The sequence below is a fragment of the Nannospalax galili genome, unplaced genomic scaffold (genome assembly GCF_000622305.1).
Source record: "Nannospalax galili isolate Female #2095 unplaced genomic scaffold, S.galili_v1.0 scaffold1024, whole genome shotgun sequence".
Taxonomy (NCBI): Eukaryota; Metazoa; Chordata; class Mammalia; order Rodentia; family Spalacidae; genus Nannospalax; species Nannospalax galili.
In genome coordinates, this window is record NW_008351455.1 from 843540 (window position 1) to 866846 (window position 23307).

The window sequence follows — 23307 nt, forward strand, 5'->3', positions numbered from 1 at the left end:
GGACTATATAAGAAGTGGGTCTAAAGAATTAAGGAGAATGAGCTTACTGTGATACTTAGTCACCCATCTTTTAGAACTTAATTTTGGGGGGGGGCGGGGGGGCTTTTTGAGATAAGGTCTCACTTTGTAGCCCTGGCTGGCCTGGAACACACTATGTTGACCAGCTATCCTCAGCTCACAAGCTCCTCCTACCTCTACCTCCCTAATTAAAAAGACATGGTCACCACTCCAGACTTCAGAACTCAAAATCCTTAGAACATTAGAGTACCAACTCCACAGATAAAATCTCCCCTGCATCTCATCCCTCTAAACTATTACAGCAGATAAGCATAGCAGGAATATCCTCACTTGAGCAAGATATGCTCTTATTTTCATTCTTCTATTATCTCTACTTTCATTTCTTTTTATAAAAAAGTTTGGAGGAGTTGGATCAGCAGTTAAGAATGCTTGCTGGTCTTCCAGAGGACCCAGGTTCAATTCCCAGAACCCAGCTGACAATTGTCAATTAACTCCAATTCCAGGGGATCCAACCCCCTCATCTGGCTTCTGTGGGCAATACATGCATGTGGTGCACTTACATACATGCAGGCAATACACTCATAAACACAAATTAAAAATAAAATATTTGGGGGGGTTGGAGAGACGGCTCAGCGGTTAAGAACACTGGTTGTTCTTGCAGAAGACCCGGGTTCGAATCCCAGCACCCACACGGCAGATAACTGTCCATTAACTCCAGTTCCAGGGGGACGTCCTCTTCTGTCCTCCATGGGCACTGCACGACGTGGGTGCACTTATCTACATGCAGGCAATACACTCATTCACATAAAATTTTAAAAAATATTAATTTAAAAGAAAAAATGTTTTTTGTCTTTTTGAGACAGGGTCTCCTTGTAGCCCCAGCTGTCCTGGAACTCCCTATGTAGACCAGGCTGGCCTTGAACTCACAAAGATCAAGGCCTGCCTCTGCCTCCCAAGTGCTGGGATTAAAGGTGTGCGCCACCACACCCGGCTTATTTTTAATTTCTTTAAACTTATTTTTGGTGTTTTTGAGACAGGGTCTCCCTGAAGCCCCAGCTGGCCTGGAACTCACTATGTAGACCAGGCTGGCCTAGAACTTACAGAGATTCATCTGCCTCTGCCTCCCAAGTGCCTGGCAATTTATTTTCTTTTTTATTTATTTTTTTGTAGAAAGTGCTAGAAAAGCTGGGTGTGGTGGCGCACATCTTTGGTCCGAGCACTTGGGAGGCACAGGCAGGTAGATCTCTGTGAATTCAAGGCCAGCCTGGTCTACATAGCGAGTTCCAGGCCAGCTTAAGTTACAAGGAAACCCAGTCACAAAAGTTTTTTGAAATAACCAATAACAACAACAAAACAAAAACCATAAGCAAGACCAAGGGCTCAATCCCAAGCACTACAAAATACCTTCTAGTGGTGAGGTGATGCAAACCTTTAACCCCAGCACTCAAAGGCAGAGGCAGGGAGATCTGTGAGTACTAGGCCACCCTGGTCTATACAGTGAGGTACTGTCTCAAAAGGCAAACAAAAAAAACAGAAAGGAGAACTTTTTACCAAAAATGCGTATTATACACTTCACTGTGCAACCAAAATATCTTTTCCTTCACTTAATACAGGCAGTTCATTTTCCTTCTTCAGAACTTTTCCAAATTTTCAGCAATTAGTCCCTTATTTGGATAATATATTTACTCAAGAAGTACTTTAGCCAGGTGTGGTGGGCACACACCTTTAATCCCAGCATATGCAGGCAAAACACTCATACACGTAATATAAAAATAAATAAAATGAAAAAAATTTTTAAATCAAAGTATTGGGGGTTGGAGAGATGGTTCAGCGGCCACATGGCACCTAACAACCGTCTGTAACTCTAGTTCCAGGGGATGTGACGCCCCCTTCTGAACTCCTAGGGCACTGGCATGACACTGGTGCACTTACATACACGCAGGCAATACACTCATACACATAAAATATTTAAAAAATAAAAGTACTGGCAGTTGGTGTGGCAACCCACACCTTTAATCCCAGGACTCAGGAGGCAGAAGCAGGCAGATCTGGGTGAGTTCAAGGCCAGCCTGATCTACATAATGAGTTCCAGGCCAGCTGGGGCTACAGGGAGACCCTGTCTCAAAATAAATAAATAAATAAATAAATAAATAAATAAATAAAATATTTGAAAAAGACTATTAAGGACTGATGTGCTTCCTCACCTTCTGTGTAAATAAATATTTCGGACTGGTAAGATGGCTCAGTGGGTAAAGGCACTTGCCACCAAACCTCACAACCTGAGCTTGATCCACAGAACCCACATGGAAGGAGAAACAACTTCTGTAAGCTGTTTTCTGAACTCCATTCGTGCACCATTTTACCACTCAGCCCCACACACAAAATAAAATTGGCCCTGGATTTCTGTTTAAGCCAAGTGACTATTTGCACTCCGAAACCAAAACCTCGGTACCAAGCAATTTTAAAAAGTTGGAAAAAAGTCTCTCTTCTCTGCAAGGCAGTATTCAGTTAAACAGAACTGGTCTGTTTGTTTAGCTCTTTTACTTAGTATTTAAACCTTAAATGTTCTGAGTCTCATGGTTTGTTTGTTTGTTTGTTTTTCATTTCTTGAGACAAGGTCTTACAATGTAGCCCACTCCTGTCTCTGCTTGCTGAGTGATGGGATTAGAGGTATGTGCAACCACAGCTAGCTTTCAATTCTTAAAACTTTTTTTTTCCTTTTCCCAGTTGATTGGTTGCTAGTTGGTGGTAATGAAAAATCTTCTAAACATAAAAAAAAATTTTTTTAATCATTAGATCTGCTCCAATGATGTACAAGAAAATGTCATTCAACTGAAATGCCAACAATTTTTTTTGTTCTGGAAAGGAATTCTGATTCCTGACATACTTTCAACTATCGGAAAATACACCCTTCGCTAGAAGAGTACAAAAGATTCTTATTAATTAACAGTGATAACGAATTAATAATTTGGGGTGCTATTGAGAAAATAAGATTTCACTGGGTATAGTTGCACACACTTTAACCCCAGTGTTCGGGAGGCAGAGACAGGTGGATCTCTGCTAGATCAAGGCCAGCCTGCAGCCTGGTCTACATAGGGAGTCCAGGCCACCCTGCCTCAAAAAAAAAAAAAAAGAAAAAGAAAATATATTTCCTGGGCTGGGGGTGTGTCTCAGGCTTGACTGTCATCCATTAAGGCCTGGGTTCAATCTCTAGCACCAGAAAAACCAATAAAACATGGAAAGCATCTAACCTGTTTATTTTCTACTTTAAAGTAAGGCCAAGAGACCAAAGTCTTAAACAGAATATCACAAACTGTCAGCTGCTGAAGCGCCTTCACTGCTGCACTCCTGTGCCTGGTTTCCTTTCTATGCTTGAGATACCCTGACTCCAGTCTACAGCATTTCTCCCTTGATGCTTCTTCAGTCCTTTTTAATTTGCACTCTCTTCAATGTTTTACATACTACTGCTAGTGCCTTGGTCTGGACTGTAGGTGACAGCTATTTCTTCCAGCCAAAAGCAATTAGTAAGGCGAGTATTTCTCAAATATGAGACTTTTAAAGGACATCCCAGAAAAAGAGGAAGTATATCCACGACTTTCTTTAAACAAGGTCCCAATAAATCGATAGTGTAAATTTTTTACTAAAGCCTATAGAAGACACTACACTAATTCAATTCCAAAATAATTAATTCTACAGAAAAAATTAAAGATTAAGCAAGTTTACCTTTTTTTTATTTTTCACTAGCAACGAAAATTCTGCCAAATCAAAAGTACACCTATTCCAGACATTTCTCGAGCAAAAAATTACCGAGCAACCTTTTTCGGTTTTATGATACCTTCACTTTTCCAATTCAAGAAATTAGTGGCAGGAGCTGGAGATGGCACAGTGATTGAACATGCATGCTGCTCTTGCATAGAATACATGTTTGGCTCCCAGCACCCATATTGGGTGACTTAAAACTCCACCCCCAACACCCTCTTTTGGCACCCAAACACACACACAACACACACATTAAAAAAAAAAAAAAAAAAAAAAAAAAAAAAAAGAAACAAACAAACTCAAATCAGATTGGGAGCTGGAGAGATGGCTCACTTGGACTGTTCTTGAAGAGGACCCAGGTTCAATTCCCAGCACCCACAGGGCAGCTAACAACCATCTGTAACTCCAGTTCCAGGGGATCCAACACTCTGTAACTCCAGTTCCAGGGGATCCAACACTCTCCCTGGCCTCCTTGGGCATTTCATGACACGGGTGCACTTACACACAGGCAGGCAATACATTCATACACATAAAAAATAATAAATAAAATTTGAAAAATTTAAAAAAATCAGACTGGTTAAAGGCTCTGTGAGGGCTGATTCTAATAGAAATGCTTAAAAAGCAGGCAGGGAATACAGCTCAGGTGCCTAGCATACGTGGATTCTTGGGCTTAATCTCCAGTACCATAAAAACCAGGCGTATGGCTCAGGTATATAATCCCACCATTAGGGAGAATCAAAAGTCCAAAGTCAACCCGGACAACATGAGGCACTGTCTCAAACAGAAAGAGAAATGTTTGGAAAGGATAGCAAGAAAAATCTTCAGTTTGGTTCAACAATGGGAATTATTAGCCTGAGAAAGGGTGGGGCAAGGTAGTACAGGACCCTGTCTCAAAAAAAATTTTTTTCCACTGGGTGTGGTGGTGCACACCTTTAATCCCAGCACTTGGAAGGCAGAGACAGGCAGATCTCTGTGAGTTAAGGCCAGTCTGGCCTACACAGTGTGTTCCGGGCCATCTGGGGCTGTGGGGAGACACTGTCTCAAAAAAGACCCCCAAAAAATTTTTTTCTAATTATCTTGCAAAAGATACGTGACAGTGTGAAAACAAAAAATAAAGCCAAAAACATTTCTCGCTTTAAAAAAGTGCTGTACTTTCAGTTCCTCCAATGGCCCTAAACCAACCTCTCTAAATTCATCTACAAATTCCCTCCTTGCACCCCCTCTTCCTGCACTACTTTCGCGACTCACTGCCTTGATACAAGATGTTCCCTCAGGCTCAGACGTCTTCCCCTAATTTAAAACTGATTGATCCTTTTAGATCAACGCACGCGTCACATCTCAAAATAAGCACTCCGTTACCAAGCTTCCCAGAACCTGTTGCCTTTAATCTGTATAACCAATTCTTTGATCCCCTAAGAGAATTAGGATTCACACACATCTGTTCGCCTATCAAACTATAAAGTTTCTGATAGCCTTAATTTGCTACCTCTCTCATAATACCAAGCCACATACCTAGAGAGGTCGCGATAAATCACTCTCTCGGAAGCCTCGTTGTCAGTGTAAATTTTGGATTCTAAGTCAGAAACCAAGAAATGTGGTTCCAACTTCACACCTCCCATCTCCCGTCTTCTCTGGTTACTTTCTTACGGACTGCAATTTCCATGCGGTTCCTACCTGTGTTTACTCTGTACACCATAAAAATGATCATCTATCCTGAAATCATATCACTGACAAGAATCTCCTTTTCTCTCTTCTGCCTGGTCCTCCAATAATCAACTCCCAAAGAAAAAGATAAACACTAGAAGTAATTAAAGGCGTCAACTACCCAAATCATATCCTGCAAGAACCATCACCACCACCACCACGTAACCTGGCCGCCTGGAGACGCCAGTAGCGCCAAGGTTAAGGAGTAACGGGCCTTAAAGGAAGCCAACTCCATTTAGCACAGCCCGAATGCCGCTACCTTATTTCTGGGCTTTTCGGACTCCCGGGTGCAAACTATGCCAACGACAGCTCCCGGGGAGGGGGAACGGGGCAGACAGACCTCCCTCCCACGCCCGCCTCCCCGCTCCCTTGCCCGGGAGTCCTCCGTCGCACGCTACTCAAGCGAGTCCCTCGGAGCCCGAGGATCCACTCTGAAGCAGCACATCCAGCGCGAAACAAAGCGCCCGACCGAAAGTGCGAGCAGGACGCCATTACGCGGGCAGCGGCCTACGCCGAGGAGCCGAGGAGAGGAGCCGGCCCCGCGCGGACTCGGCCGGACCAGAGGAGCCGCGCGAAGACGCCGAAAGCCAGGAGGGGAGGCCGTAGCCGGCCGGCAGCCAAGGAGGCGCGTAGAACCCCAAAGGCCGCTTACCTTCGTGAGTCTTGGCGATCTTCGCCATTTTGTCCACTCGAACACACAGACGGAACTGGAGCTCCCAAGGACTTCCGCTCGCGGCCGCCGCCACCCAGAAAAATAGCGGGGCTACGCTCTGAGCATGCGCACACGAGAACGCGCACGCGGCTCCACAGCACGTGACCCAGCTGCCACCTCGAAGGAACCGCGAAGTGCATGATGGGCGTGGGAGGGGCCAGGGCTGGCCTAGGGGCGGCTTCCGTAGGAAGGGAAGAAAGCAACTGATGGTAAGTTCGTTAGCGAATGGTTCTCTCTGAAGAAGTGGATTCTACAGAAGCAGTTAACTAACGCCAGAACCAGGCGTGGGGATGCACCCCAGTAACCGAGCACTTGGGAGGTGGGGCAAGAGGATCAGGGGTTCAAGGTCAGCCTCTGCTGTGTAACCAGTTACAGGAGGCCTGTCTCAAAAACCAAAACAAACAAAACAAGGAAAAACTAGAGCGGAGGGTTATATAAATTATTCAAGGTCATAATTAGTAGCCCTGGGATAAACGCACCCTTTTAGTTTAATGAGGTCTTAGCAAAACATTGACGTCAGAATTCACTTGGGGGCTGGAGAAAAGGCTCTGTGGAAGGAAATGTGCTGTCCTTGCAGGGGGACCAAGTTCAGTTCCCAGCACCCAGATCAGATGACTCAAAACGGCCTGTTAACTTCAGCTCTAGGGGATCCTGTGCCCTCTTCTGGCCTCCAAGGGCACCTGCATTCATGTGCATATACACACTCCCACACACATAATTTAAAATATTTTAATTAAAAAGGGATTCACTTTGGTGTATGTAATACCTCATAAATTCTAAATGTTATTCCCAAACCATAACTTTTTTTTTTTCCACAACTAAGGGTTGAACCTATGGACATGCCAAGCAAGCACTATCAATTGAGTTGTATCCCAACTCTTTGGGGGTAAGGGATTGAGGGTGTTGGGGGGTAGACAGCGTCTTCTGTAGCCCTGACTGAATTCAAACTCCCTGTGTAGCAGATGATCTTGAATTCCTGAGCCTTCCATCTCTAACACCACCACCACCCCACCCCACCCCCCACCCCCCAAAAAAAAAAGCGATTATAGGCATACACCTCCATGCACTGCTTTGTATCCCTAACTCTTAAGTCTGGAATTTAAAAATCAGTACCTTATTTAGTTGGGGGTGGGGTGCATAGGCCTGTGGAAGTCAGGACAACTTGCTGTCCTCTGTTCTCCCTTTCTACCATGTAGGTCCTGGGGACAGACTCAGGTTGTCAGGCTTGGCAGCAAGTGCCTTTACCAGTTGAGCCTCTCCTCCACCCCAACCTTCCTTTTCTTATCAAAGGCTGTTGGAAGCTGACTTCCTAGTTTCAAAAAAATATAATACCAGGGAGGTGGCTTAGTAGGTAAATGTGCTTGCTGCTGAGGCTGATGGCCTGAGTTTCTAATCCCTGGGACCCACATGATGGAAGGAAAGACCTGAAACTGATTCCTACAAGTTGTCCTCTGACCTCCACACAGGTACTGTGGCATGAATGCACACAAACACACACACATAAATCAATGTACTAAAAGATTTTTTTACAAACATAGTATAAAGTAGTAAGCATACCTAAATTTCTAGACAAAAAGCAAAATACAATAACTTTATGGAATGTTAAATGCTAACTGTAGGTTACACAAATTACTCTTGTAGATACAACCCTAAAGGCCAGTCTATGTGGTGGGACTCTGCACTTGTGTTCTCCTGAACAGTGGTCTGTCATCATACACTCACTTAACTCAGAAGTTCAAAATCTGTTGTATTTTTAAGCAGCCTCAGCTTGGAGATGTAGCTGAGTTGGAAGAGTGTGGAAAGGGAAAGGAAGGGAAGGAAGGAAAGGAGGGAGGGAGGGAACAGAGAAAAGTCAGCTGAGATGATTGATTCACAACAGTGAAATATATAGATTCAGAGCACATATAGGTCTGAATAGATATCTCAACTAAGATGGCTGTGGCCTAAGAAGCATTAATGCTTGGACTGCTATGACAGTCTTCTGATACATCAACTAGGTTGTATCCTCAGTTATTCAAATAAATGCTAATCTGGGTGTTGCTATGAAGTTTTTTAAAATATTTTTATTTTATGTATATGCATGTATTCCCTGCATGTAGGTAAGTGCACCCATGTCGTGCAATGTCCACCGAGGACAGAAGAGGCTGTCAGATCCCCTGGAACTGGATTATGAACAGTTGTTAGCTGCCACGTGGGTGCTGGAATTCAAACCCAGATCTTCTGCAAGAACAGCCAGTGTTCTTAACCGCTGAGCCATTTCTCCAGCCCCTGCTATGACGGTTTTTGTTGATGTGCTCAAAGTCCATAATTGGTTTCAAGGAAAATTGAATAAATAAATAAATACTAAAATCACGTTTGATATTACCATGGGTTGGGGACCAAACTTGTAAGTCATGGGCTTTTGGGGGACATTTAAGATCCACACCATATCTAGTAGCTCTCACCAGAAAGCTCAACTCTGTAAGTACACCTGCTCCTTTCATCTATGATCTGTAAAAAAGCAGCTCTCATCACTAAGAGTGTTATGCTGATCTGTATCAGAGGAATCTGAGGCTAAAAAAAATCATTAATATTGATTCTGACTTTTTTTTTTTTTTTTTTTGGTTTTTTGAGACAAGGTCTTCCTGTAGCCCCAACTGGCCTGGAACTGGGTATATAGACCAGGCTGGCTTCAATCTCACAGAGATTCTCCTGCCTCTGCTTCCCAAGTGCTGGGATTAAAGGCATGCACCACCATACATGGCTTATTTTTAAAATTTATATCCTTGTGCTGGATAGCTTTAGTGTCAACTTGACACACCTGCATTGAAGGAGCCTCAATTGGGGAATTGCCTCCATTGGATTGGCCTGTGGCCATGTCTGTGGAATATCTCCTTGATTGTTGAGTGATGTGGGAGGGCCCAGCCCACTGTGGGCAGTACCACCCCTGGGCAGGTGGGCCTATGTTGCATAAGAAAGCAGGCTGAGCAGGGGCCGGAGGGCAAGTCAGTAAGCAGTGATCCTCCATGGCCTGTGCTCCAGCTCCTTCTAGGTTCCTGTCCTGAGTTCCTACCTTGGGCTCCCTAATGAACTGTGACCCAAGAGATGTAAGCTGAATAAAGCCTTTCCTCCCCAAGTTGGTATTGGTCAGAGTGTTTTGTCACAGCAATGGAGAAAGAAACTAGAACAATCTTGTTCATGTGAATTTTTCTGCATTAATCTTATGTAATTTTGCATCATTTTTAAAATTACATTTGCTTTAGTGTGTGTGTGTGTGTGTGTGTGTGTGTGTGTGTATGTGTGTGTGTGTGTCAGCACATGTATTTGTGTGAATGGGTATTCACGCAGAGGCCAAAAGAGGGCATCAAGTGTCTTCTGTCACTCTCTACCAGTTCCTTTGAGTCAGGGTCTTTTACTGAACCTGGGGCTCATGTTTTCTCAGTTAGGCTGGAAGCCAGTAAACTCTTACAATTCTTTCTCCACTCTGGATGCCCAGCTTTTTGCGTGAGCACTGGGATCCAAACTCCAGTCTTCATACTATGCACCAATCACTCTTAACCACTGAGCCATCTCTCAGCCCCTATCATCATTATTGTCACCACCATCATCATCATCACCACCATTTACAGAAATAGAGGCAGTTTATTAAGAAAGAAAAAGGTAGTCCTGAAAGTTAGAAGTGGGTTAGTAAGCTGGGGAAAAAAACCACTCAAAAGCTTTATTTTAAATCACATTACAATAGTTTATTTTGGTTACTGGACCTTTTGGCATTTGCTTGAATTCTGCACCCAAGGCAACAACTTTATTCACTTCACCCAGTTTCAGCCCTTGTCTAGTGATTGCTGTGGTCACATACATTCCTTGTTATGGGCAAATGTCCTCGAGCCTTCCTATGAGAGTCACCTGATAAGTTTTGTGGCTTTACTACAGGATATTTACTACAACATGCCCACTTCTCTGAGCCATTTGATTTCTCCTTCCACCATCTTTCATAGTACTGCAACCTTGACTCCACTTAATCCATGCCATTGCTGTCTCCCAAGTTTCTATGCAAGCATTGTACTACTGAGCTACACCCCTAGCTCAAGGTTCTAAGAGCAACATTATTACAGTGCTGGCACCATTTCTCCAGATCTTGTTATGATAGTCCATGAGATAGGTGTTCCAGATTGATAGGCTCTAGCCAATGTTAGCCATGGCTGTCCTCTGCCACTAGACCTTGAGAATTTAGTTATTTTCTCCTCCTCTTCCTGATACTGGGAAAAGGTTTCTCTTCTGTTACTGTGCTATCACGGGAAAGAATTTAAGGGACATAGGAATAGTAGCAGAAATGAGAGATTATTGATTTGTTTTTATTTTTGTTTTTGGTCTTTTTTTTATGTGTATGAGTGTATTGCCTGCATGTATGTGAGTGCACCCATGTCGTGCAATGCCATGGAAGTCAGAAGGCTTCGGATTCCCCTGGAACTGGAGTTAAGGACAGTTCGTAGATGCCATATGGGTGCTGGGAACTGAACCTGAGTCTTCTGTAAGAGCAGTGCTCTTAACCGCTTGAGCCATCTCTAGTCCCCTTGTTTTTGGTCTTTTTGAGACAGAGTCACCCTGTAGCCCTAGCTGGCCTGGAACTTGCTCTGTAGACCAGGCAGGCCTTGAATTCACAGAGATCCACCTGCCTCTGCCTCCCAAGGGCTAGGATTAAAGTTGTGTGCCACCAGGCCCAGCATAAGGGTTTATTGAAAGAAAGCATAGACACTTACAAGACACTCAGAAATCAGCAAGTCACTCAGACTGGAGGGTGGTTTTGTGTTTTTTTTAAGATTTATTTTATTTTTAATATTTTATTTTTATTTGCGTGTATGATTATACTGCCTGCATATTTGTAAGTACACCCATGTCATGCAGTGCTTGTGGAATCAGAAGAGGGTGTTGGATTCCCCTGGAACTGGAGTTATGGGCAGTTGTTAGCTGCCATGTGAGTGCTGGGAATCCAACCCCAGTCCTCTGTAAGAGCAGCCAGTGCTCTTAACCACTGAGCCATCTCTCCAGTCCCCTTAAAATTTATTTTTAAATTATGTATGTGTATTTGCACATGTGAGGGTAGGTGCCCAAGGAGCATTAGATCCCCCAGACCTAGGGTTACATGTGGTTGTGAGCCACCTGATGAGGGTGCTGGAACTGAACTTAGGTCCTCTGGAAAAACACGAAGTTTCTTAACAATCAAGCATCTCTCCAGCCCCTTTGTTTTGTTTTTAAGTTCTATTATTATTTATTATTATTATTTTGTGTGTGTGAGAGAGAGATATGTGAGTGGACAGCATGAGTGCCATAGCACATGTATGGAAGTCAGAGGACGACTTTGTGGAGATGGTTTCTCCTTCCACCAGCCCATTTTGTTTTGTTTTTATCTCAAGTTTTCCTCACTCTTTCCCCTAATGTGGAGTTCTGGAGTTTGAAAACTCCAAAAATCTGTACCCTCTTGCTCACCACAAATGCAGTTGCCTAAAAGATACTTGAAAAGTCCCCAAGGGTCCAAAATAGGAACAGGAATGACATGCTATGATGAGCTGTAGTTACTGTCAGTGGACTGCCCCTACTTGTCTAGTTGAGTCCAGTTTTCTTCCACTGTCCTACATGCAGATTTTTAAATCTCCTTTTTGGTGTGTTTGCTTGTTTTACTCCTGCAAAGAGCTTGAATAAGGTCCCCTATCCTTTTTGTTGTTTTGTTGCTTTAATTTTTTTTTAAATTTTTTACTTTCAGGGGAGAGCATGAACACAGTCCCACAATACCACAAATACACGGTCAAGTTTCTCACATTTGGGGAAATGGCAGGGGTCAGCACATCGGAGTGCAGTGGATAAACCTCACCCTGGGAAAACCACCTTCATGATCATGGTATCTCCCTTGCCAGGTAAGTTTTTTGTTTTTGTTTTTTTGTTTTTGAAATAGTCTCATGTAGCCCAGGCTGGCCAGCAACTCACTATTTAGATGAAGATGACCTTGAATTCAATCCTCCTGCCTCCACCTCCAAAATGCTGGGATTACAGGTGTGTATCACCATGTCTGGCTGTGTATTTCTTATAAGTAATTTATATTTTATGTATATGAGTGTTTGCCTGCATGTGTTAAGTGTACTTATATCATGCAATGCCTGAGGAGGCCAGAAGAGGGCATCAGATCCCCTGGAACTGGAGTTAAGAACAGTTGTTGGCCACCATATGGGTGCTGAAAAGTGAACTCAGATCCTCTCCAAGAGCAGCCAGTACTCTTAACCACCGAGCCATCTCTCCAACCCTTTTTAAAAAATATATTTTACGTGTATGAGTGTATTGCCTGCATATATATAGGTGCACCCATGTTATGCAGTGTCCTCAGAAATCAGAAGAGGGTGTCAAATCCCCTGGAACTGGAGTTACAGACAGTTGTTGGTGCCATGTGGCTTCTGGGAACTGAACCTAGGTCCTCTGAAAGAGCAGCCAGCATTCTTAGCCAATGAACCATCTCTCCAGACCCAACTTTTTTTTTTTTTTTTTTTTTTTTTTCGGTCTTTTTGAGACAGGGTCTCCTTGTAGTCCCGGCTGGCCTGGAACTCCCTATGTAGACTAGGCTGGCCTCAAACTCACAGAGATCCACCTGCCTCTGCCTCCCAAGTGGATTAAAGGCTTGTGCCACCATGCCCAGGAATATATTTTTTATTTTTATTTTATGTATGTGTTTTGCATGTATGTACATGCGTGTACTGCATATATTCTACGGAACCCAAGGCATTGGGTTCCCTAGAGCTAGAGTTACAGGCAGCTGTTAGCTGCCTGATGTGAGTGCTGGGAACAGACTCAGGTCCTCTACAAGAGAAGTACATGTTCTTAACTGCTGAGCCATCTCCAGCCCTTAGCTGGAGTTTAACCCCTTCTTGTCCCACTGCTCAGCCATTTATGTCCTGGTTGACTACCTATAGTATAAATAGTACCTGCTGGCTAGGTATTTGTCTTTGTATTTATTTATTTGGTCTTTTTGAGAGAGGGTCTTCCTGTAGACCCTGCTGGCCTGGAACTCACTATGTAGACCAGGCTGGCCTTGAACTCACTGAGATCTGCCTGCTGCTGCCTCCCAAGTGCTGGGATTAAAGGCATGAGCCAGAGCCACCATGCCCAGCTTCTTCCATTTTCTTTGAGTTGCCTCTTAGCAAGCAGAAACAGGACTTTCTTGACTAAGTGCTGAATGACTTAACTTAGTTGTTGGTCTAGTGCCAAGGAGGGAAAGTAAGGGAAGTTTCTGAATGAGACACATGTCTTAAAAGGCAGAGGTTTCTGCATCTTCAGGTAAAGACAGAGAGCAGGAGATTTGCTGTTTGTTTTTAGAGACAGGGCATGGAACTAGCTATGTAGACCAGGCTGACCTTGATCTACCAGATCAAGGTGTGTAACAGACCCAGCTGAACACAAACTTCTTAACAAAAAAGATTAGGCTGCTTCTCTAATCTCAGAGGATTCAGGAATCTAAGATGTCTGTGTCCATTTCCAGGATCACAGTCCTTCACAATCAGGACAATTTTTTGATATGCTGCAGCTGTGTTTCCCCACCATGTAAGCTATGTGACACATAAGTCCTGGACCTAACCTGAAGCCTCTTCTGGTCTCTGGGGCAGGAAATGAGACTCTATTTATATACTGTAAAGGATGCCCTCAAGCTTTTCCACTTAAGTTTTAATTAGTGATTACTCACTCCCAGCCTTTCTTGTCTTTCCCAGGAGCTCAGTAGAGGCTATTAGTGCTTCACTAACCATTGCCAGCCAAATGGCAAATGTTTACACAGATGTAAACATTTCATTTTAAGCCAGGTGTAGTGGTACATGTCTGTCTGTAATCCCAGCACTTGGTAGATGAAGGCAGGAGGAACAGGAGTTCAAGGACAGTCTTGGCTACATGGCTACATAGTGAGTTGGGGCCAGCCTTGACTGTCTCAAAAAGAAGAAAACAACAACAACAACAACAACAAAGCCTGGTGTGGTGGTACATGCTGTTCTTTAATTCCAGCACTTGGCAGACAGAGGCAGGTGGATCTCTGTGTACTTGAGGCCAGCCTGGTCTACAATGCAAGTTACAAGCCAGCTGTGGCTACACATTGAGTCTCTCAAAAAACCAAAACCACAACAAAAAAATTTCATTTTAGAGTCTATTTTCTTGGGTCACTCCTGGAACCCAATGGTCACATGTTGGGTTCCCTGTGAACTAGCCTTTGAAGTAGAGATTTGCATGTAGACATCTGTGGGAACACTGCCAGTGAGCAAGTAAAGGAAGCAGGATTGGAGAGAGGAAGAAACTGAACTCCCTTTCAGTTGTAACAAAAAGCCTCCACCAGGGTTAGGGATGTAGTTCACTGGTAGAGAGATTGCTTAGCATGAGAAAGGATTTCAATTTGATCTCTAGCACTGCAAGAACAAACAACTTTTAGTCCATTTTTTGATTGCTTAGAGATAGTGGCTCACCATGTAGACCATCAGAGCCTGGAACTCACAGAGATCCACCTGCCTCTACCTCTCTGAGACTAGAAGAGGGTGTCTAATTCCTTGGAACCAAAGTTACAGGCTGTTTTGAGTCACCTAATGCAGGTAGACATTGGGATTGGAACTCAGGTTCTCTACAAGAGCAGTAAGTGCTCTTAACTGCATGGCATCTTTTCAGCCCTCCAGCCCATTTTAAAGGGAATTTTCAAGAAGAGATGTCCTTCAGTTAGGCTTCAGTAAGAATTTGCATGAGCACTTCCTCAGAGCACCTGCTTTAGAGATGGGCAGTTTTTGTTTTGTAGTAGCTTCCTTTGTTATACCAGCTGGCCTTGAAATCAAAATCTCCTCCCTCAGCCTCTCTGGTGTTGTGATTACAGGCATGTGCCATCAAGTCCCAACCATTTTAATCTTTTTTTTGGGGGGGGGGGCTCAAACCCAGGGCCTCACACAAACCCTAAATAAGTGTGCTTGTTGCTTCTTTTGCAATTAGGACTAAACACTCAATTCAACCATTTTTAAATGCAGAATGTAGTGGCCCTAATTGTATTCTGACACTTGAACAACTGTTGTCAGTACTATTCCAAACAGAAACTCTGTGGCAGCTGTCATTAAAATTTTTTTTAACTTTTTAAAAAATTTTATTTATTTATATATATTTTTTCATTTTTTAGAAGAAGCATTTCATTAAAGCTTTAACATACTCAAACAATTTCCTGAGCAAAAAAATTTATTTTATTTTATGTGTATCCGTGTATTGCCTGCATGTAGGTAAGTGCACCCATGTCGTGCAATGCCCGTGGAGGTCAGAAGAGGCTGTCGGATCCCCTGGGACTGCAGTTACGGACAGTTGTTAGCTGCCATGTGGGTGCTGGGATTCAAACCCAGGTCTTCTGCAAGAACAGTCAGTGTTAACCGCTGAGCCATCTCTACCTACCCCTTGACATTAAAATTTTTACATTTACTTGTTTGTGGACATGTGTATTTATTGGTATGTGTGCATGTGTGTATTTGTGTGTGCACACACACACCAAGGCCCTCTTCTGGAAGTCAGAAGACAGCTTGTAGGAGTCAGTTCTCTCCTTCAACCATGTAGTTCCTAGGAATCTTAATCAGGTTGTCAAGTTTGGTGGCAAGCACCTTTACCTGCTGAATCATCTCACTGGCATTTAAAATTTTTTAAATAGCATCTCAAACACCTGATCCTACTGCCTCGCCTTCCCCAAAGCTACAGTTTTATAAAGTAGGTTAGGTCTCACAGGAGCCAGATGGCTCTTTCAAGAGTGAGTTATTGGGCTGGAGATGTGGCTCGGTTGGAGTATGCTTGCCTAGCATGCAAGAAGCCCTGAGCTCAGTCCCCAGCACCACAGGAACTGGATATATGATAGTATGTACCTTTAATCCCAGCACTTAGCTGGTAGAGGTAGGAAGATCAGGAGTTCAAGGTCATCCTTGGCTAGGCAGTAAGTTCAAAGGCAGGTAAGATAACTCAACTGGTAAAATGTTTGCAGTATAAGCATGAAGAACTGAGTCCATTCCCAGAACTCACACAAAACTACAACAGCAGCAGCAGTAACAACAATAGAACTCAGGCTTGGCAGCATGCACGTATAATTCCAACCCTGGGGGAGGTGGGGGACAGGTGAGTCCTTGGGACTCACTGGCTAGCCTACCTGGCAAGCTTCAAGCCAGTGAGAGAGCTTGTCTCAAAAAACAAGGTGGAGACTGGGTTTGGTGGTGCATGCCTTTAATCCCAGTGCTTGGGAGACAGAGGCAGGTGGATCTCTGTGAGTTTGAGGCCAGCCTGGTCTACATGGCGAGTTCCAGGCCAGCTGGGTCTACAGGGAGACCCTGTCTCAAAAAGACCAAAAAAAAAAAAAATTTTTTTTAAAAAAAGGTGGAGCCTGATGTAGCACCTGCCTTTAATTTCAGCACTCTCCATGAGATCAAGACCAGCCTAGTCTACATAGTGAGTTCTAGGCCAGCTGGGGCTACAGGGGACTCTGTCTCAAAAAAACCAAAAACAATAAAAACAATAAAACAAAGTGGACAGTCATTCTAGAGAATGACAATGTGATGCTTCTCTCTACATGTACCAGCTTTTTCACGTTAGAATGTAGCCAGGGGCAGCATGCCTTTTAGACTTTCTAGCCACCAGGATGCAGAGCCAAATAGACATCTTGCCTTTGTTAATTACCTAGCTTCAGATATTGTTATTTTTGAGTGGAGTGGAGAGACAGAGTACTAGGAATCAAACCCAGGGCTTCCTGCATGCTAGACTAGCACTTTACCACTGATTTCAAACTGCTAGTCCAGGTATTCTGTTATGACAAAACAAACAGATAAATACAGTGGTGTGACACTGGGTCAGTGTTACAGGATGGGTGGGGTAAAAGGTTAGGCAAGGGGCTGGAGAGATGGCTCAGTGGTTAAGAGCACTGACTGCTCTTACAGAGGACCAAGATTTGATTCCCAGCCCCCACATGGTGGCTATGAACCGTCCTTAACTCCAGTTCCAGGGGAATCTGAAGCCCTCTTCTGATCTTCGCGGCATTGCACAACACGTGTGCACTCATATACATGCAGGCAATGCACTCATACACATAAAATAAAAATGGTAATAAAAGAAAGGTTAGGTAAAAGGGATAGAGTTGAAAGAGAGGATAGAAAACAGGATCTTCTAAGAAAAGAGGACAGTGAAGGCAGTAAACATTTTTTTTCCTTTTTCTTACATTTCTCGTGTGTGTGTGTGTGTGTGTGTGTGTGTGTGTGTGTGTGTGTTCATTCGTGTTCATGAGTTTGGGGAACTGGTTCCCACCTTCCACCACATGGGTTTAGGCGACTAAAGTCAGGTTATCAGCCTTGGCAGCAAGTGCCTTTACCTGCTGGCCCATCTCACCTGGAGGATCTAGAAGCAAGTCTGTATGAGTCATAGTGTGTGGTGTGTGGCAGAAAACAGCTAAAGGAGAATTGTAAGATGGGATTCTGGCCTCTGAACCATGAGATCCCCCTTTCCACCCTCGGCCTCTGAGCTCATTGTCTACTCAATGTGCTTCAAACCCTTTGCTCTTCCTAAGGCACAACAGGATTGTTCCTGTCTGGGGTCTACATTTGTTTTTCCTAATAATTTCTTCTCAATTCATCATAGTTTACCCCCACACTTCATTTTTAGGCCTTTAGTATCATTTTCTCAGAGGCCTACCTGACCACCCTACATAAAATAGCAGTCATCTATAGTTCCAGCTACTTGGCAGGCTGAAAACAGGAGGATCCCTTGAACCCAGGAGTTCAAAGTCAGTCTGGCCAAAGGGAGACCCTGTATGTAACAGAATAAACAAATATAAAATACCATTCCACCTTACTACCCTCTCCTGCTTACCCTACCTTATCTTTATTTAAATTCAGAAAAAGAATTATTTTTAACTATATGTATGTGATGGGTATGTGCATGTGAGTGCAGGTGTCCTCGCAGGTGTGGGATCCCCTGGAGCTGGAGTTAGGTGGTGTGAGCCACCAGATGTGGGTGCTGGGAATAGAGCTCAGGTCCTCTGCAAGAGCAGTACATCCTCTTAACCACTGAGCCATCTCTCCAGCCCCTTATATTTATTTATTTATTCATTCATTCATTTATTTGGTCTTTTGTTTTGTTTTGGGTCTTTTTGAGACAGGGTCTCCCTGTAGCCCCAGCTGGCCTGGAATTCACTATGTAGACCAGGCTGGCCTAGAACTCACAGAGATCCGCCTGCCTCTGCCTCCCGAGTGCTGGGACTAAAAGCCGGCGTCACCACACCCGGCCCTTATTTGGTCTTTTTGAGACAGGGTCTCCCTATAGTCCCAACTGACCTAGAACTCGCTATGTAGACCACGCTGGCCTTGAACTCAGCGATCCACCTGCCTCTGCCTCCCGAGTGCTGGGATTAAAGGCGTATGTGACCATTCCTTTACATCAAGCTACCGGCTACAAGTGTTAAATAAGGATTTGGGAACAAATAAAAATTAGTCTGAGGTGGGCGTGGTGACGCACGCCTTTAATCCCAGCACTCGGGAGGCAGAGGCAGGCAGGCGGATCGTTGTGAGTTCAAGGCCAGCCTGGTGTACATACTGAATTCCAGGCCAGCTGGGGCTACTGGAAGACCCTGTCTCAAAAAAAGACCAAAAAAAAAAAAAAATTAGTCTGGATCTGATCGATTCCCGAAACGAGTGAATTAAAGTCGTTGCTCTATGGAGTAGAGGAAATCCAAACCATGAACCAACACCCAATCAAGTGTTGGTCACACTGGAGGAGGGCGGCTAGAACTGCGAGATCCCTGGAGGCCTGTTCCCGGATGGCATTACCCTGAGTTGACACGGAACCCCGGGGTCAGCAGAGCAGGCAACAGTATTAGACGGCAGAGAGCAGGCGGGGCTCAGCACTCCGGGGTTGGACACACGTAATTACCCGGATCCTGGACTTCCCTCCCGCCATAGGCGGGGCTCAAGTGTGGAGCCTCAAGACCCGAAGCAGCTCCCTTAGAAAACCGCGGTGTAGGTGTGGCAACAGTGCGCCGCCGGGATTACTTAAGTGCGCAGGCGCGTGGCAGGAGCGCTGGGCCTCTCAGGGATGGGGGTGTGTGTCCTGGAGACCCCGCGCCCGTCTGATTGGTTGGCTAGAGGGTGGTGACACTGGGAGCGTGCGTCATATGATGTCGTCAGGGAAGAGGGAGCGTGTTCCGTCGCCCACAAGGCCAGCGGATTGGCTGAGAGGCGCCTGAGCCAGGTAGCCCGGCGGCCTGAGGGTGGCGCCGGCGGTGGCTACCGGCTTCAGAAAGGTGATCATGGCAGCTCGGACTGGTCAGAGGGTGCTGGCAAAGGTGGCGTCGGGGTGCCGACCGAAGTCGACCTCGGTGGCCGCAGCCCCGGCGCGGGGGCCTTCGCGTAATGTCAGGTAGCGAGTGTGGGTCTCGGCTTGAGGGCCTGCGGGGAGGGGCGCCGACGGCGCTTGGCTGAGCTCCGGCTGCCGGTGCCCTGGGTTTTCGGGGTGACTCAGCGGCGAGGTGGCGGTGAGAGCCGCTGATAAGCAGCCGGGCAATCGCTCCGGCCTCTTCCGGTCTGTTGTCACCGGCCTGAGCCGGTCGGAGAGGTTTAAGTTTGCGCCGAGGGGACGCGGGCTCCCGGGACCATGCGAGTTCGTGGCCTGTGGTTGAACCGCCTTTCGTGTCCCTGGTGCCAGCTGGCCAGACGCTTCCCCATGCCTTGGAATTCTTCGACCCCGGCCATTTGGTACTTACAAAATTAAGTGCAGCCAGCCAAAAGGACCTGTTGATTTTTTTCACTTCACTGTAACTTAGAGATCCTGTAACCTTGAACCAGGCTCTGCCTCCGGTTTTCCTGATTGGTTTCTGGTCGCGATTGGGAATGAAAATATGAAGAATACTGAATATACTTTTGCTACTTCGTATTCTATTACGAATGCCATTGTAATAATTGTTCTCAAAAGTTAAAATTTGGCCTGGCGTGATGGTACACGCCTTTAATCTTGGCACTCCGGAGGCAGAGACAGGCTATCTCTGTGAATTCCAGCCTAGCTAGGGCTACAGAGTGAGACCCTGGCTCAAAACAAAAACCAAAATCCCAAATAAATTTGCTGGGCATGATAGTTCATATCTGTAATCCTAGCACTCCGAAAGCTGTGAGTTCTAGGCCAACCAGAGTTGAGGTCTGCCTGGACTACCAAGTGAACCTGTCTCAAGACAACATAAAATGTAAAATTAGGGGCTGGAGAGATGGCTCAGCGGTTAAGAGCACTGACTGCTCTTGCAGAGGACCTGGGTTCGATTCCCAGCACCCTCTTCTGACCTCCGCAGCATTGCACGACACGGGTGCACTCATATACATGCAGGCAATATACTCATACACATAAAATAAAAATAATACAATATTTTTAAAAAGTTAAATTAGTATTTGTAACAACTTGATATGTATACAGTACGTGGGTGGAAAGTGAAAGCACGAATCTTGCCGAGTCCCCAGGTCAGTTAGATTCAATGAAGAATTTTAAAAGTATCAAGGGTGCTCTACCTCCAAATCCTCTTAGACAAACATTAAATTAACTCAAAGGAAATCAGATAGCATTTATTTTTAGTAAAGGAAATAGCCTGGAAAGATAGTTTTCCAAGCAGGGCATACCTTGCAAAGGACCTGGGTCCTTTGCAAGAGCAGCAAGTGCTCTTAATCGCTGAGCCATCTCTCCAGCCCTAATCCTGTCATACTTCAGGTCTACTTATATTACTCATTAAATGTTGGTTTGCTGCTTATGGGCCCAGCTACTTTGGAAGCTGAGAGAGGAGGATCACTTGAGCTCAGGAACTCCAAGCTAGCCTGGGAAACATTGAGAGACCTGATCTCAAAGACAAAATACCAAAACAGTATCCAAAAAAAAAAAATTCTTTTTTTTTTTTTTTTGGTCTTTTTGAGACAGGGTCTCCCTATAGCCCCACCTGGCCTGGAATTTACTGCATAGACCAGAGAGATCCACCTGCCTCTACCTCTGGAGTCCTGGGATCAAAGGTGTGCACCACCACACCCAGAACAAAAATGTTTTTAAGATGCGGGGGGTCTTGCTGTGTAGCCCAAACTGGCCAGAAACTTGTTTGTAGCCCCATCTGGCCTCAAAACTCATAGTAGTCCTTCTGCTTTAGCTTCCTACTTGCTAGGATTACTGGTATGAGCAGCTATCTGGAGTGATAATCATTTAGAGTGATAATCCTTCAAGAAATTTTATGTACAAACTATATGCAACAAATATTTATTATATTTTTTTGTGTATGAGTGTATTGTCTCCATATATGTAAGTGTACCCATGTCATACAGTGCTTGTGGAGGTTAGAAGAGAGTGCTGGATTCCCTAGAACTGGAGTTACAGATGGTTGTTAGCCACCATATGGGTGCTGGGAATCAAACCTGGGCCCTCTGCAAGAGCAGCCAGTGCTCTTGACCAGTACCAGTATCAGGCATGAGTTTCCTCCTGTGGAGTGGGCCTCAAATCCAGTCAGAAAACAGTTTATTACCCCCATAATAGTCTTGTCACTATTACACCAGTGAGCACAGCTTGCCTGTTAAATTGTTACTGTAGCTCACAGGGTTCATAGCGTTCTTTTCTTTTTTTAAGTGTATTCTTTTATGAGTGTATATACAAGTACACCTGTGTCATGCAGTGCTCAGAGTTCAGAAGAGGGCATGGGATCCCCTGGAACTGGAGTTATAGATGGCTGTTAGCTGCCATATGGGTGCTTGGAATTGAACCCCGGTCTTCTGCAAGAGCAGCCAGTGCGCCCAACTGTTGTGCCATTTCTCCAGCCCTAGTTCATAGTAGTATTTCCTAATACTGTTCTTCAGTATTTGTTAATTGTCATGGTGCAGTGACCACAGTTCAAGCCTGAAGGGCTTGGGGACCCCGACGGATAGAAATCAGGACACAGGAGATGCAGAGGCTTGTGTACCAGTGCATGTTTATTGTGAACCAAACCAAGCTTATATAGGAATCAGATCTGGAGTAACCAAGGAATAACTAAAGATACATCACTAAACAGAAAGTAACCAAGGAATAACCAAGGATACATTATGTTACCACCAAGAATACATTACTTCACCAACCGAAACTCACACAACGTTTACAGTATCCAAGATTCAGTTGCATAATATTTATAATATCTTAGATATAAGGCGTACTGTTTGTGATTTTTCTTAGCAACTAGTATAATTCATTATTTCTACATAGAAACCAAGCTAACGGTGCCGAGAAACTCCGGTGCCCATAAACTGAAACAGAACTCTTTAGTTATGTTTCCAAGACTGCCAATTAATCAGGGAAGCATAGCCTGTCAACTCAGACCACAGAAGCAGAGAGCAGGGAAACTCCTAAGGTGGAAGCATTCTTTCTCCAATGCTTAAGGCAAGCTGCCACAGCCTGATGCAGCAATGGCTGTGCCCATAATAATAGTAGCTCCCAACATTTCCCCCTTTCTTATTATAACCACAGAATATGCCACATCCAGGATAGAAGGACCGTGCCTGTCTTAGGTTGCCTTCTGCAAGAGCAAAGCCTTACCTGTCATCGGCACACAGCTTCAAGCAGCTACTCCCTGTCTTAGGTTGACTTTCTCCCAGAAGATCTTACCCATCATTGACTACCAGTCATAGGGGCAGGAGCACACACAATAGCCTTGACAAGCCACAAGAGTGTAACATATCTGGTATCCTCTGCCAAACTTCAGGTCAAACTGAATTGATTAGGCCTTAACAATTCCCCTTTCTTTGTTAACTGTATCCGGATTTTCCTTTTGAAAATGTAGGGAAGACAAGAGAATCTCAGCACCGAGTTTCCGAGCATCTTGGTTCAGGCATTAAAAGACACATCAACTTCCTATAAGCAGTATGCAAAGAACAATTAGCAAGGTTATTAAAGAAAATCCAGAATTATGTAATATACTTTGAATCCATCCACTAGGATAAAGACCAGAAAGAGTATTTGCTAAAGTAGTAGCTATCTGATCAATAGAACTAACAGAAGGCATTTCCTCTGAAAATGCCTCACACATTTCTTCCTGCAACTGCATCTCACCACAAGTTACATTATGCATTTTGCCTTGAACCAAGATG

General features: G+C 44.6%; 2 protein-coding genes and 1 non-coding gene across 5 annotated transcripts in view; 1 reads left to right on the plus strand and 2 right to left on the minus strand.

The window, feature by feature from the left end:
* The window catches only part of Sf3b1 (splicing factor 3b subunit 1), a 49319-nt gene extending 43046 nt beyond the window's left edge, over positions 1-6273 (minus strand). The window contains exon 1 of one of the 2 annotated variants that reach the window (XR_003846259.1): positions 6134-6271. Coding sequence is in view for 1 of the 2 variants with exons in the window: in XM_008848288.3 (XP_008846510.1) it covers positions 6134-6161 (28 nt within the window). In the remaining variant the exon portion in view is untranslated. Of the gene's footprint in view, positions 1-6133 lie in introns of both variants that reach the window. The other variant, XM_008848288.3, reaches the window with a different exon arrangement.
* A 13-nt stretch (positions 6274-6286) lies between these two features.
* The window catches only part of Coq10b (coenzyme Q10B), a 37027-nt gene continuing 20006 nt past the window's right edge, over positions 6287-23307 (plus strand). The window contains exons 1-2 of one of the 2 annotated variants that reach the window (XM_008848292.3): positions 6287-6402; positions 11931-12081. Coding sequence is in view for 1 of the 2 variants with exons in the window: in XM_008848291.3 (XP_008846513.1) it covers positions 19485-19594 (110 nt within the window). In the remaining variant the exon portion in view is untranslated. Of the gene's footprint in view, positions 6403-11930; positions 12082-19387; positions 19595-23307 lie in introns of those variants that run through there. The other variant, XM_008848291.3, reaches the window with a different exon arrangement.
* Positions 11928-12089, minus strand: LOC115066818. The gene has a single exon (XR_003846260.1). It is a non-coding gene; the product is annotated as a U1 spliceosomal RNA (small nuclear RNA).